The sequence below is a fragment of the Dermacentor albipictus genome, chromosome 2 (assembly GCF_038994185.2).
Source record: "Dermacentor albipictus isolate Rhodes 1998 colony chromosome 2, USDA_Dalb.pri_finalv2, whole genome shotgun sequence".
In the NCBI taxonomy this organism is placed as follows: domain Eukaryota; kingdom Metazoa; phylum Arthropoda; class Arachnida; order Ixodida; family Ixodidae; genus Dermacentor; species Dermacentor albipictus.
Genome location: NC_091822.1, coordinates 26,805,241 through 26,820,626, shown reverse-complemented (window position 1 = coordinate 26,820,626; position 15,386 = coordinate 26,805,241). Strand labels below are relative to the sequence as shown.

Below are 15,386 nucleotides of genomic sequence, written 5' to 3'. Positions count from 1 at the left end.
ACAGCCTTTGTGACGCCTGACGGACTTTATGAATTTCAAGTACTCCCTTTCGGTTTGTGTTCAGCGCAAGCAACATTTCAGCGTCTAACGGACACTGCGCTCTGCGGACTCAAATGGCTAGCATGCCTGGTGTACATGGATGACGTGATTGTCTTTTCCGCAACGTTCGACGAACACTTACGAAGGCTGAAAACTGTTTTTGAAGCGATACGCTCTGCCGGTCTCACTTTGAAGCATGAGAAGTTCCATTTTGGTTTTCACGAGCTCCAGTTCCTCGCTCACGTCGTCAGTAGCCAAGGAGACCGACCTGATCCGGATAAAATTGCCACCGTCGCTAATTTCCCGATTCCATCAAACAAAAAGGCCGTGCGACGTTTTCTGGAACTCTGCGCATATTATCGGTGATTTATTGCGAATTTCTGGCGCATTGCATGGCCGTTAACACAGCCCACCCGATAAGATATGCCTTTTACTTGGGGTGAAGAACGGCAGCGGAAATTTCACGAGCTCCGGCAACGCATGCAATCGCCTCCCGTATTAGCATATTTCGATGAGGAAGCCCCGACGATATTGCATACAGACGCTAGTAATGTCGGTCTACGGGCCGTGCTAGTACAATGCCAGGCGACAGCGGAAATGTGATTGCTTACGCCAGTTGGACACAATCCCGAGCCGAGGCTAACTGCTCCACCACTGAAAAAGAATGCCTCGCAGTGGTATGGGCAGTTCTAAAATTTCGTCCGTATTTGTATAGTCCGTCTTTCACCGTCGTTAGCGATCGCCATTCCCTCTGCTGGCTCATTAATTTGAAAGATCCTTCGGGCCGGCTCGCACGCTAGAGTCTTCGACTCCAAGAGTTCGACTTTATTGTTGCATACAAGCCGCGACCTGTCCAGACAGGCCGCCACTTGAATCTTAACCTGGCAACGTTTAACGCTAGAACGCTATCTAGTAAGGCGAGCCTAGCAGTGCTATTGGAGGAATTAGAGGACAGTAAATGGGATATAATAGCGCTCAATGAAGTTAGGAGGACAAGAAGCATATACATTGCTAAAAAGCGGGCACGTCCTGTGCTACCTGGGCTTAGCGGAGAGACGAGAACTAGCAGTTGGATTCCTGATTAATAAGAATATAGCTGGTAGCATACAAGAATTCTATAGCATCAACGAGAGGGTGGCAAGTGTTGTTGTGAAACTTAATAAGAGGTACAAATTGAAGGTCGTACAGGCCTACACCTCTACATCTGGTCATGATGACCAGGAAGTCGAAAGCTTTTATGAAGACGTGGAATTGGCCATGGCTAAAGTCAAAAGAAGATACGCTATACTCATGGGCGCCTTAAATGCCAAGGTACGCAAGAAGCAGGCTGGAGAAAAGTCAGTGGGGGAATATGGCATTGGCACTAGGAATAGCATGCGAGAACTACTAGCAGACTTTGCAGAGCAGAATAATATGTGGATAATGAATACCTTTTTCCGCAAGCGGGATAGCCGAAAGTGGACGTGGAGGAGCCGGAATGCGAGACTAGAAATGAAATAGACTTTATAATGTGCGCTAACCCTGGCATCATATAAGATGTGGACGTGCTCGGGAAGGTGCGCTGCAGTGACCATAGGATGGTAAGATCTCGAATTAGCCTAGACTTATGGAGGGAATGGAAGAAACTGGTACATAAGAAGCCGATCAATGAGTTAGCGGTAAGAGGGAAAATAGACGAATTGCGGATCAAGCTACAGAACAGGTATTCGGCTTGAACTCAGGAAGAGGACCTTAGTTTATGAAGCAATGAAGGCCAATCTTACGGGCATCAGTAAGGAGTGTGCAATAGAAGTCGGTGGTAACTCCGTAAGACAGGATGCCCGTAAGCTATCGCAGGAGACCGAAGATCTGATCAAGAAACGCCAATGTATGACAGCTTCTAATCCTACAGCTATATTATAACTGGCAGAATTTTCGAAGTTAATCAACCAGCGTAAGACAGCTGCCATGAGGAAGTATAATTTGTATTGAATTGAACATGTTCTGAGGAACGGAGGAAGCGTAAAAGCAGTGAAGAAGAAACTAAGAATTTGCAAGAATCAGATGTATGCGTTAATAGAAAAATCCGGCAATATCATTACTAATATGGATGAGATAGTTCAAGTGGCTGAGTATTTCTATAGAGATTTATGCAGTACCAGTGGCACCCACGACGATAATGGAAGAAATAATATTCTAGAGGAAATTGAAATCCCACACGTAACGCCGGAAGAAGTAAAGAAAGCCTTGAAGGCTATGCAAAGGGGGAAGGCAGCTGGGGAGGATCAGGTAAGAGCAGATATGTTAAAGGATGGTGGGCAGATTGTTCTAGAAAAACTGGCCACCCTGTATACGCAATGCCTCATGACCTCGCGCGTACCGGAATGTTGGAAGAACGCTAACACAATACTAATTCAAAAGAAAGGGGACGCCAAGGACTTGAAAAACTACAGACCCATCAGCTTACTGTCCGTTGCCTGCGAAATATTTACTAAGGTAATCGCAAATATAATCAGGAACACTTTAGACTTCTGCCAAACGACCAGGCAGGATTCCATAAAGGCTACGCATGAATAGACCATATTCACGCTATCACTCAGGTGATAGAGAAATGCGCGGAATATAACCAACCCTTATATATAGCTTTCATTGATTACGAGAAAGCGTTAGATTCTGTCGAAACCTCAGCAGTCACGGTGGCATCACGGAATCAGGGTGTAAACGAGCCATATGTAAAAATACTGAAAGATATCTATAGCGGCTCTCCAGCCACCGTAGTCCTCCATAAAGAAAGCTACAAAATCACAATAAAGAAAGGCGTCCGGCTGGGAGATACGATCTCTCCAATGCTAGTCACAGCGTGTTTACAGGACGTATTCAGAGACCTGGATTGGGAGTAATTCTGGAGAAGAGTTAATGGAGAATACCTTAGTAACTTGCGCTTCGCTGACGACATTGCCTTGCTTAGTAACTCAGGGCACCAATTGCAATGCTTGCTTACTGACCTGGAATGGCAAAGCAGAAGGGTGGGTCTAAAAATTAATCTGCAGAAAACCAATGTAATCTTTAACAGTCTCGGAAGCGAACAGCAGTTTACTATAGGTAGCGAGGCACTGGATGTGGTTAGGGAATACATCTACTTAATGCAGGTAGTGATCGCGGATCGGGATTTTGAAACTGAAATAATCAGAAGAATAAGAATGGGCTGGGGTGCGTTTGGCCGGCACTCTCAGATCATGAACAGCAGTTTGCGGTTATCCCTCAAGAGAAAAATGTATAACAGCTGTGTCTTACCAGTACTCATGTACGGGGCAGAAACCTGGAGGCTTACGAAAAGGGTTCTACTTAAATTGAGGACGACGCAACAAGCTATGGAAAGAAGAATGATAGGTGTAGCGCTAAGGGATAAGAAAAGAGCGCATTGGTTGAGGGAACAAACTCGAGTTAATGATATATTAGTTGAAATCAAGAAAAAGAAATGGGCATGGGCCGGACATGTAATGAGGAGGGAAGATAACCGATGGTCATTAAGGGTTACGTACTGGATTCCAAGGGCCGGGAAGTGTAGCAGGGGACGCCAGAAGGTTAGGTGGGTGGATGAGATTAAGAAGTTTGCAGGGGCGACATGGCCACAACTAGTACATGACCGGGGTAGTTGGAGAAGTATGGCAGAGGCCTATGCCCTTCGTTGGGTGTAATCAGGCTGATGATGATGATGATGATGATGATGATGATGATGATGACAAGTCGGAAAAACGGCACGCAGGCGCCGGCTGCCTTTCTCGGTCTTCTGTTGAGCCGGCAGCGCAAGACGATGACGACACGGTCTTTCTGGGACTCGTGGATACTGCCGATCCTTGAGGCCAGCAACGGAATGACACTGAATTGCTGCCGCTCATTGATTACCTAGAAGGACGAACCAACAGCATGCCGAGGCTCTTTGCGAGAGGGCGAACATCGTAATGCTTGCGTCACAACGTCCTCTACAAGAAGAACTTCTCGCCTAGCGGCAGGAACTCCTTACTCGTTGTTACATCATCGCTTCGACGTGAAATCTTACATGCCTGCCACAACAATTTATACTGGCCGAGACTTACTGCGGTCGGTAAATGTTACGTTAAGACATGTCTGCATTGCCAACGTCGCAAATCACCATCCGTGAAACCAGCCGGCCTACTGCACTCTGCTGACGTACTGGCCACACCATTTGCACAAGTAGGCATGGACATTCAGGGCCCCAGCCCAACGTCTTCTACTGGTAATAGGTGGATAAAGGTCGCCATGGATTATCTCACTAGATATGCCGAGACATGTGCTCTGCAATGGGCAACAACAGAAGAAGCGGCACATTTTTTTCTGGAATCCATTGTTTTAAGGCATGGCGCTCCCGCAGCAGTCGTCATGGACAGAGGTACTGCGTTCATGGCCCAGTTATTAGATATCATTCTACGTCTAAGTCGTACCGCCCACCGGAAGACAACGGCGTATCAGCCTCAAACAAACGGACTGACAGAACGACTCAATAGGACAGTGGCTCATCTGATACGCATGTACGTAGATGTAGAGCATAAGAACTGGCACGATGTTTTACCTTTTGTCACTTCCGCGTAAAGTACGTCTCGTCAAGAGACCACCCGCAAGACACCCTTCAGTCTCGTATACGGCCGTGAGGTTACAACGACATTAGACGCAATGCTCCCTCATGAATTTGACGACAACGAGACGGATACTGAAGAGATAACACACCGAGCAGAGGCAGCTAGGCAGTTTGCGCGTCTGCGAATCCCGAACAAAAGGACTGTGACGCCAGACGCTACAATCTTCGGCACAGAGCCGTAACATACAACATCGGCGACAAAGTGTGGGTCTGGACACTTATTCGATCGCGTGGGCCCTCTGAAAACTCCTGCGCAAATACATCGGGCCCTACATAGCTCTCTGACGCCTCAGTGACGTCAACTACGAATTCGTTCCAGACAGCTCTCACTGTTCAAAGCACCGATGGCATATACCCGAGGTCGTTCACGTGCTTCGTATGAAGCCGTACTATGAGGACTCACAAGAATGCGCAGTTCTTTACCGCTGCTTTTCAAGCCTCTATCATCGGGACGATGATCTTTCCTAAAGGGGGAGCAAATGACACAACTATACTTGGCACAACCATAATGCAGCGGGTATACGCCAATGGGTACGACGCTGAAGTAGCGCGTGTTTTTTAGGTGATGTGGGGCAAACGAAGAAGACGTGTTTATTTCCCTTGGACGGCACATAAAGTGCAATGCTTGGTGGTGCTGCTCCGCATACTCGTCGACCCCACGTCGTTACAATATATATATATATATATATATATATATATATATATATATATATATATATATATATATATATATATATATATATATATATATATATATACATATATATATATATATAGAGAGAGAGAGAGAGAAAATGGCGCGTAGCGCCTTCTAATGTTTCTTGATTTCTTCTGATTAGACTAATAATAATAATTGGACCCCTTGACTTTCTTTCTGCTCGTTCATTACACAGCAAGGTTTTCAAATCTGAAAGCTTTGGTAGTTTCCGACAGCATGTATTGATTTACTGACCAGATGCCTTCACCTACAAAATTCACGTTCAACGTGACGATAGCGGTAGAGAGGGTGTGTTTGTGTGTGTGTGTGTGTGTGTGTGCGAGAGAGAGAGAGAGAGAGACCTGCCGCGGCGGCTTAGCGGCTCTGGTGTTGCACTGCTGAGCTTGAGGTCGGGGATCAAAAGCCGGCCCCGGCGGCCCCATTTCGATGGAGGTGCAATATAAAAACGCCGTGTTTTGTGCAGCTGGGCTTCTTAAAGATCCCGTGATGGAAAAAAATTAATTCGGAGTCTCCCACTACGGCGTGACTCATAATAAAATTGTGGTTTCGGTAGGTAAAACCCGGGAATTCTTTCACTGTGTGTCTGTCTGTGCGGGAGTGCGTGGGCTTGTCAAGGGTCATTGAAGCTTGAGTGGTTCAGATCAAAGAGAGCAGTTGTGTCGTCTCTTCTTGTCCATGCCTCTTCAATGCGCCGCTATACTATGTTTCTTTTTTTAAAATATTTCGTATAGCGCAGCTACGCGAGAAGAATATCAGAAAAAAGACAGCACTTTCATTGATTTCTTTTCTTCGAAACTGGGGCAATTCAGATCGCAAGGTACCACCAGCGTCTTCAATTTTACCATGTCTGCATGTACGCTAAAATTTTTTTGTATATTGTAAATGAAATTATGGCGCCAAGGAAGTACTAGGAACGGGTGTCTTCACGTTCGGGAATAATAGCGATTTCGAATGAACATTTCAGGGTGTTCAGGATTAATTCATGAGCGTGCTACTGAAAGTAAGCACATCAATGAAGCAAGAAGAAAGCCATATAAATGTATTGCTGAAAAGGCGCCGCTTGTATCATGCCAGTTACGTCGGTCCCGTTCTTCATATTCATATCATGAGATACGCCACATGAGAGGCATGCATGTTATGTCTACCATGTCATTCATGCCATGTCGTTTATGATACCTGGTATATATACGTGTAAAAAATACCGCGTTGCAATCATGGCCACGAGCCCATGTTTATTGGTCCAAGCCGGAAGACATCTTGGGCACTCTATGGGTGTAGGCGGACTCAAAGTGGACTAAAGCAGACAAAGAAAAACAACATTAAATTATGGGGTTTTACATGCCAAAACCACTTTCTAATAATGAGGCACGCCATAGTAGAGGACTCCAGAAATATTCACCTGCTGTGGTTCTTTAACGCGCACATAAATCTAAGTACAAGGGGGTTTTCGCATTTCGCCGCCATCGAAATGCGGCCGCCGTGGCCCGGATTCAATGCCGTGACCTTGTGCTCAGCAGCCCCACACAATAGCCACTGAGTAACCATGGCGGGTAAGTAGACAGAGAATGTCTGGTAGTAAGCAGCTATCCCTGGCATCACACATTCTGTTTTTGTGCTTGTAATGCAGTGAACGTATATTTAAGGATGAACGTATCGATATAGATGGCTACATGCAATTATGCAGGGAATGTATGCACATGATTGGAATACGAAAGAGCGTGCACTGGCCTATAATGGAAGGGTTGCTGAGCAGCACGGGAACCAGGAGGACCCCAGAAACGCCGGACAGCAGGGCGACGGCGTCCGGGCCGAAGTAGTCGGCCACTAGCACGTGCTTCATGGTCATCAACGTAGCGAGAGCCACTGACGATGCTGCTCGCAGCACCACGTGTGCTGCGCCTCTGGTCTCCGGCGTCAAGGCGAGAAAGGCGCCCAGCGCCACCACGTTGCCGGCCGCGAGAGCCGGTCGGCTCACCAGGCCCACATCCGCGACTAGTGGCAGTAGGATTCGTCCAACGATCTCAGGCGCTGAAGCGTAGGTAACCGTCAACTCAGCGTGCGCCCGAGATACGCCGCTGTCGAGGGCGTAGTCTACTAGAGTTGACAAGTGCACGGCGTTCACGTAGTCCAGCAACACGGATCCCACGACGGCAGCATAGAAGCTGGTCGTCAGAAGCTCTGGCGGTGTGCTTTGCATAGTATGCCGAATCTTCGTAACTAAGCTGCGGTGATTTTGGCGCTTTTCCTTAGGTGGTGGACTTGAAACCGGTGTTACGGTTGCCGTCGAGCCTCGCGTCATCCACGGGGGCTCCTTGAGGACGATTGAGAATGCCGTGACGTGCATAGTGAGCGCTGCGTATATGAGTAGTGTACCACGGAAACCATACGTGGTCCTCAGGTAAGACAGCAACGCTGGGAACGCAATGGCGCTGGTGGGGTCGGCCACAAACTTAAGACCGGTGGCGATGCCACGGTACCTTTGGAAGTACTGCATGATTTCCACAAGGTTGCACATCAAAACAAGTCCTGCTCCAAGCCCTGGAAGACATGCGAAAACAGAAAGGAAAATAAAACTGTCGAAAACGCTTCCAGATGCCACATGAGCGTTTACTCTGTAGCTACCTCAAAATGATTTGCGTCTAAGAATGAACGAAAAACGGGCCATTTTCATAAACACAAAATAGTATCAGCGGCAAGCACTTGTTTTAGACAAAGTAGCGTTCTATGCTTATACAAGATGAGGGACATCTACAATAAATATTTATATGGAAGCTTTGTTTGTTACCCACATAAGTTAGGCATCGCTGCTGCTAGGTCGATCTATTTCTCTACGCATGTACCATGTCGCACTTGTGAAAACTTTTTAACTATTCACGTCCCACGCAGCTTGACAGATTCAAGACAATGTTGCTTGTCGCTTGGAGCAAACTGAGCAATCTTTCCGCTCTGGCCATTAAGAAATAAGGTATACTTATTTATTCAATTGGTCAAATATTCAATTGAAAACAAATGTTTCAATGAGAAAATTCTAGGCCATCTTGAGAAGTTCAAAATCTGGAATTCTGTTGCGCAATACGTAATACAAAAAAAGAAAGCTTTTTCTAATCCTAAAAGAATGCCGTAGAAACGCAATATTTCACGCACGACTTTCCCTTTAAAATATATTGCTCTAAACATTTCATTTGAGTAATTTAATAATGAATATATATATTTATTTATATTAGGCCAACTAAAAAGAACAGACAGACTTGGTACAAAGGAAGGCAAACAATATTACCATGTTTCTATCAAGCTACATTAAACTGGCACATTTAAAAAAAAAGTAAGGCAGTCGTTACTTGTAACACCAAACCTTTTTAAATTTGTATAGAAATGTTATATCTGGGCTAGTCACAAGTACACGCAGAAGTGATATTCAATGTCCGTGCGCTGATCTACAAAGTAATGCCTGTAAGCTAACCTCTTCTATCTGCAATAAAAATGATAATTCATACATAAAACAGAGGCATGCAATTTAGGTTCATAGTTATCCTTTTAGCGCACCAACCTTTCAAGGGAATATGCAATTATAGACAAGTGATTCTTGGATTTATTTCATTTTATTTCATTTTTTCAATAAGCCATTTGCTGCGTGTGACTAGTTGAGCATATTCCTGGCCGATGGTCAAGGATATGTAGGTGCCAATGTGACATAAGATCACAATTCTTACTTGTAGCTAGACATGTGCCGCACTTCTCAGTGCATGCGCTTCTCTTCTTCATTTTTTTCGCCATTGGCAAGCAGCATATATCGCCTTCCTACACCTGAGATCCCTACGCAGACCACTCACACTCTGCCTTCGCCTGATTTTGTGTTTGCATTTCGGCCTAGCGTGTGCGATATATGCTTGAACATAGAAAATGCGTAATACTACTGGTGTGATCTTTATTGTACAGAACTTTAATTAATGAGGTTCCATGCTCAATGGTGAGCAGAAATTGTACGCATCGTGGTTAGATATAGGCTCTATTAAATAACGCTTGAAAAAACCTTCGCTTAACATAGATTAAACTATGTGCGCTAGCTTTGCACATTTCTTCCCGGAACTATCGTTTTGCATTTGGTGTTTCAACGTCTATTATAATACGTATCTTGCAGGTAGTGAGCACACATCCAAAGGCAAAAGGCGATACAACGCGAGAGAAAGACAGTGATTGGTGGCATATTAATTTCTTTGAACGACAGTGGCAACTTTGATGGAATTAGCTATTTTTCTTGTGCTGAGTGTGTAATTAGTAATAATACATGTTATGGGCTATGACGATGATAATGATACTTGTTGTGTGGCCATGCAATATTATTGAATCTCCAAAATGCAGTCAGTGAATGATGAAAGCTTATGGACACATTAGCAGGAACCTCAATTAATAATGTCACTGCCAACGACAATGCCCTACACTACATACATAGTACTACTACCTCTACTACGGACACAGTGTACCGGTTGCAATCACTCCAGCCTAATTGAACATTTGTAGTGACCCCCATTATCCCTAGTATTGTTGCTGCAACATCTTTGTAATTTCTGTTGACTAAGCGACTGCTCGACTTTGATAGGTCTCTTACGGATCAGATGCTGCCGTTTATTGCACTTTATAAACGCTACATAATCGTGGGGTACCTTGCATACCCGCACTGGGAAACTTACCAAAAATGAGAACATAACCATAACGCAATATCTTAAAAGTCTGCACCGACAGTACAAAGACTGGTTCGCAATGTCATCGTAAATTCGACTAACACTAGTGCAAAACATTGCATAATAATCGAAGAAACCGCTCGACTCTTACGCCAGAGCCCTTAGAGAGTTTCGACACATGAACGTGAAGCTATAAGGCAACAAGTCGAAACGCTACGCAACGGTATCAACCAGCCATCGAAAAACCCGATGGCATCTCCTGTGGTCTTGGTAGAAAAAACACGGAACTCTGCGTTTTCGCGTCGATTATCATCGGTTTAGTCACAAATAAGGAAGCATACCCCTTCCCACGTATAGACGACGCACTGGATCGGCTCTCCGACGCTAAGTATTTCTCGTCGATGGATCTCAAGACAGGCTCCTATCAAATAGAAGTCGACGCGGTAGATCGTGAGAAGACCGCCTTCGTCCCACCGGACGGCCACTATGATTTAAAGGTGATGCAAATCGCACAGTTGTCGGCACTTGCAACGGTCGAGTCCGTGACAGACGTGGCGTTACCTTGGTTGAAGTGGGGGACCAGTCTTGCCTACTTGGATGATGTCGTCATCATCACCGTGAATTTGAACAATCAGCTCAGGTGGCGTGGAACAGTACTAGGGGCCATGAAGTCATCAGGGCTCACTCTGAAGGCAGAAAAGTGATGCTTCGCTTACTGTGAGCTTCTGTTCTTGGGCGAAGACACCAGAAAATGTGGAGTCCACGCTGACCCACGGAAGACATCTGCAATCGCAAAATTTCCATAGCCCACTGACAAGAAAGAAGTAAGCAGCTTTCTTGGTTTTGTGCGTATCCTAGGCGCTTTGTCAATATTATTTCACGCATGGCTGAGTTATTAATTTTTCTCATAACATGAGAAGCAGAGTTTAAGTGGGAAACGTCGCAAATCGAAGCATTCCGGGCGTTTAAACGACTCCTGCAGTCACCGCCAATACTAGCACACTTCGACCGAGACGCCGACTCCAAAATCCATACTGAGGCAAGTAGCCTAGGACTCGGAGTTGTCCTAATCCAGAGGAAAGGCAGATTTCAAAGGGCTATTGCTTACGCTAGTCCGTTGCTGTGGAAAGCGGAAGCAAATTATTATACGACGGAAAACGAATGCCTTGGCGCATTTTGGCTACCACGCAATTCCGTTCTTACTTTTACGGGAGGCCCTTCAAAGACGCAAGCGACCACCATGCCTCGTGTTGGCTGGCAAATTGAGAGGACCCTGCAGGACGCCTCTCACGTCACAGTTTGAAACCCCTGGAATTTTACATTGCGGTCGTCTACAAATGCGGGGCAGAAGCACTATGATGCCGGCTGCCTAACGCGCGTCATTGACCCGCCACCCAAGACGACGAAGATGACGACGCCTCCCTAGGAGCAATAAGCGCGGAACACTTCGCTGAACAACAATGAGCTGACACGGAGCGAAAAAGCCTCGCCGGGTATTTGGAGGGCAGCACCAACGTTGCGCCTAAAACATCAATGCAGGGGTTGTCCTCGCTTTCCCTGCAGTATGGCGTCGTGTTAAAGAGCAATTTCTCCCCAGTCTGCTCAAACTGCCTTCTCTTTGTGGCCCTAGCATTGGCCGGAATTCCTGCACGCCCTGCATGATGATCAGAAAGCCGAAAACCTAGAATTTTGCGATATGCTCATAAGAATACAAGAGAAGTACCTCTGTCAGCGCCTCATCACCGACGTCGCCCGTCACGTGAAGACATGCTGAGACGGTGAGTGATGCAAGACACCCCCAATAAGACCAGCAGGGCCATTACAGGCAATCCAGCATCCTCGCCGACAATTCCAACAAATCGGGATCGGCTTGTTGCGGACAGTTCCGATGTCAACGTCTAGAAATATGTGAATCGCCATGGCTACCGACTACCTTACCCGCTACACGGAAATGAAAGCCCTGCCTAAAGGTAGCGCGGCGAAGTGGCGAAATTTTTCGTCGTGAATATACTGTTACGACGTGGTGCCCTGGAGGTGCTCATCACCGACCGATGAGCGATCTTACAGCGGAGCTCAGGCAAGCGATTCTGCAGCACAGCCGGACGAACCACAGGAGGACACGTGCCACTCGCAGATGAACGGTCTTACGGAGAGGCTAAGCAATACTCTTGCCGACATGTTGGCAATGGACATCGACGTCGAACACAGGATTTGAGATGCCGTCCTTCCGTACGTAACCTTGGCCTATAAGACGGCCATGCAATAAATGACGCAGATCACACCAATTAAGCTGGCTTACGAAAGGAGCCCGGCTACGACTCTCGACAAGATGCTGCCGCACATCGCCAGCGATTAGAATATCGACGTCACCGCCTATCCCAAGCACGCTGAAGAAGTGCCACAGCTCGCCCGCATGTACATCAACAATTAGCAGAGGACGATAGCGGGCACTACAATTTCCGACGAATATACGTGGAGTACGTGTCCGGCGAGAATGTTTGTGTTGGACCCCAATACGCTGACGATGGCTTAGTGAAAAACTTTTGCGACGCAACTTCGCTCCATATAAGATCGTCCGACGAACTGGCGCACAGGTCTATGAGGTCGCGCTGTACCGCATTTCCCTATCAGAGCGGCGCCACTCACGACCTAAAATGTTAATGTTATGCGGCTTAAGCCGTTCTACCAGTGCTTGCAAACTTTGAGACTCTGTTTGTTTTTGTTTTTTGCCAAGCACATTTTTGTCTTTTCGCTCTCCGTTTATGCTTTTAAAGAGGCGGCATTCTTTATCTTTGTTTATCTTTCTCAGGTGACCGCTTTTTTACCGGCTCACAAAGGTTAAATGTTATCGCTGAGCGCAGGATGTTTCTGTATGCATCGGAAGTTTCTCGAATGTTATCGATGGCTGTATTCACTGGCTTTTGTCACCAAAGCAAGTGATTTCTCATTGCATGCGCTGCCCCATTTGTGTAGTAATTTCTGGAAGACAAGCAGGCACCAGTGATTATTCTGGAACCTTCGATGACTCATATATAAAAGCCGGCGTGCTTGACCCGCAGATTCGATTTACGACGGTCGCCGACTGTGCTCACCGCTATCCTTGTGCTCTGAGTGCAACTTGCTTTGGGGCAGAGGTTCGCCCAATAAAAAGTAAGCTTGATAATTCGTGGTCTTGCAGTTGTTTTTTCATTATCACTACAACTTGGAGATATCGAGTGCCTCTACGTGCCGTCAAGAAGCTTCATAGAAAAGTGGCACTTACACAATTTCACTTACTCAGTAACACAAGTTGGTCCAACCGTTAGTTTCGAACGCGGTTCCCCTAGCACTGCAGCCTGATCATCCACCGTAGGATCACAGAATATTCAGTGATCAGAGTTGGGGCGAAATATGTTACACGCGGACAGATAAACACACAAACAACGCAAACTGGCCCAACGATAGTAAGGTGAATGATACCCTAATCAAAGGACGATAATCACATTAAAACATCATATAGCGTATGCTGCCTGAACCAGCACCGGCCCAAGCTAGTGAGATGGCGAGCGAATTTTGTGTAAACATACTCGAAATGTTAATTTTTGGTTACGGTTGTGCCTTGGGCTTGTTGGCTCATGGCGCTAAAATAGGGGGACGGCGCAAAATTGACAGTTCACAAGGCCAATAAAGGACGAACACAGCGCCGTGTTCGTCCTTCCTTCGTCAGTTTTTTGCTGTCCCCTAACTTTGCGTTAATCTCGTCATATCGAGAACCAAGCTCAACAAGACTACTCAGATACCTCATGAACTACCCTACTAAGATAATTTCGAAAGGGAGTGAGCGTCTACAATGGCATTCATTTTTCTTGAACGGAGCAAGCGGGGAACAAATGGCCAGCCACTTCTCCTGATGTCGGCAGGCAAAGATCCACCATGCCGGACAAAATAAGAGTTTCTGTTCCGGTCTAATACAGAAAGCATGCGGGTGATTCATCCATCAACATTTCTGCTGTAGAAACGTATACTGTAACTGAAGCCTGTGCGAAATTAGTCAGAAGAAAAATAGGGTCTCCTACTGCTGACAGCTTGCATGCGCTACTTGCGTGTGCGAGGTATCTTAACCAAAACATATATTTAACGATGTGCCCTTGGTAACCTGGTAAAGTGCATTTCGTCGAGACCTCTTCGGAACAATTCCTCACTGAAGCCAGCACCAGTAAGCGTCAAAGGCATATCGTGAATAATCGCGTAAATATTCCGCCCAGGAGACGAAGAAAATAATAAATAATTCACGTGAAAATGAAGGTCTAAAAAAAGAACGCAGCTTTAGGAAGGTGTCTGTTTGATGTCCTTAAGCGCTTTTCACACGCCTAGATGGCTCGCGAGCTAGCTGGTATTACTGTTAACTTATATCGAGCGCCAATTCCAATGTAAGTTGAGCACTTCACTTTAGCCGAAGATTTAGCCGGGGGTCATTTCCAATACCGTCCACAGGAATACGTGAACTATGCATACAAGCTTTGGTAAGGAAAACATTTAAAACAGTTAATTTTTTTTCGCATTTGACAAAGAAAGCTAGATTGAGCAGTGAAAGAAGAAACCAGAATTTCGGTTTATTGCTTCAAATATTGCATAAAGGTTTCAAAGCGTTGATGTGTATGAACAATAAAAAGCATGACGTTTACAAATTCCTAGCACTGCATCAAAACTTGAATTATATTTCGGCAAACTGCATCTCCTGGGGCATCTAAAAGGTTGAAATACGATTTGTAATGTCACGGACTACGTAAACATGTTCAAATGATTACGAAGAACTTACAAAGCACCTATTCACAATTTAGCAGTATACCTCGAATTTGTGTATAATAATTCACTTTTCTCCACTTAGATGTATTGTTAGATGTGAGCTGTTACAAAAACATACATAAATTGCAGTGGAATTCTCTAAGTATGTGCAAGCGTACCCCTAATTTCAGTTGCACCACGTCCAAATTTAAAGTTGGCTCAACCCTTAATTTCAATTTGACCCACCCCGAAATCTAGCTTCGGCCACCCCAAAATTTGTTTGCCTACCTCCAAGCTTCAGTTGCTCCACGTCCAAGCTTCAGTTGCTCCACGTCCAAGCTAAGGTTGGCCCACTCCCCAAGTTAAGTTGCCCAACCTCCAAATTTATGTTGGGCCACACAACATTTAAGTTGACCGCCCGCCCCCCCCGCCATTCAAGTTGGCCAATCCCCAAATTTGCGTTGGCCCACCCTTAAAATTCAAGTTGGCCCACCGCCAAGTTTATTTTGACTCATGTCCAAATTTCAAGTTTGCTCACTTGCAAATTTCA

The 15,386-nt window shown here is 45.8% G+C and overlaps 1 protein-coding gene across 2 annotated transcripts in view; it reads left to right on the top strand.

The window, feature by feature from the left end:
• The window catches only part of LOC135897905 (uncharacterized), a 121,939-nt gene extending 114,008 nt beyond the window's left edge, over window positions 1-7,931 (top strand). For both annotated transcript variants that reach the window (XM_065426596.2, XM_065426598.1), the window contains exon 4: window positions 7,078-7,931. In XM_065426596.2, the coding sequence (XP_065282668.1) occupies window positions 7,078-7,221 (144 nt within the window). In that variant the 3' untranslated portion in view covers window positions 7,222-7,931. The remainder of the gene's footprint in view (window positions 1-7,077) is intronic.
• The last annotated feature ends 7,455 nt before the right edge of the window (window positions 7,932-15,386 follow it).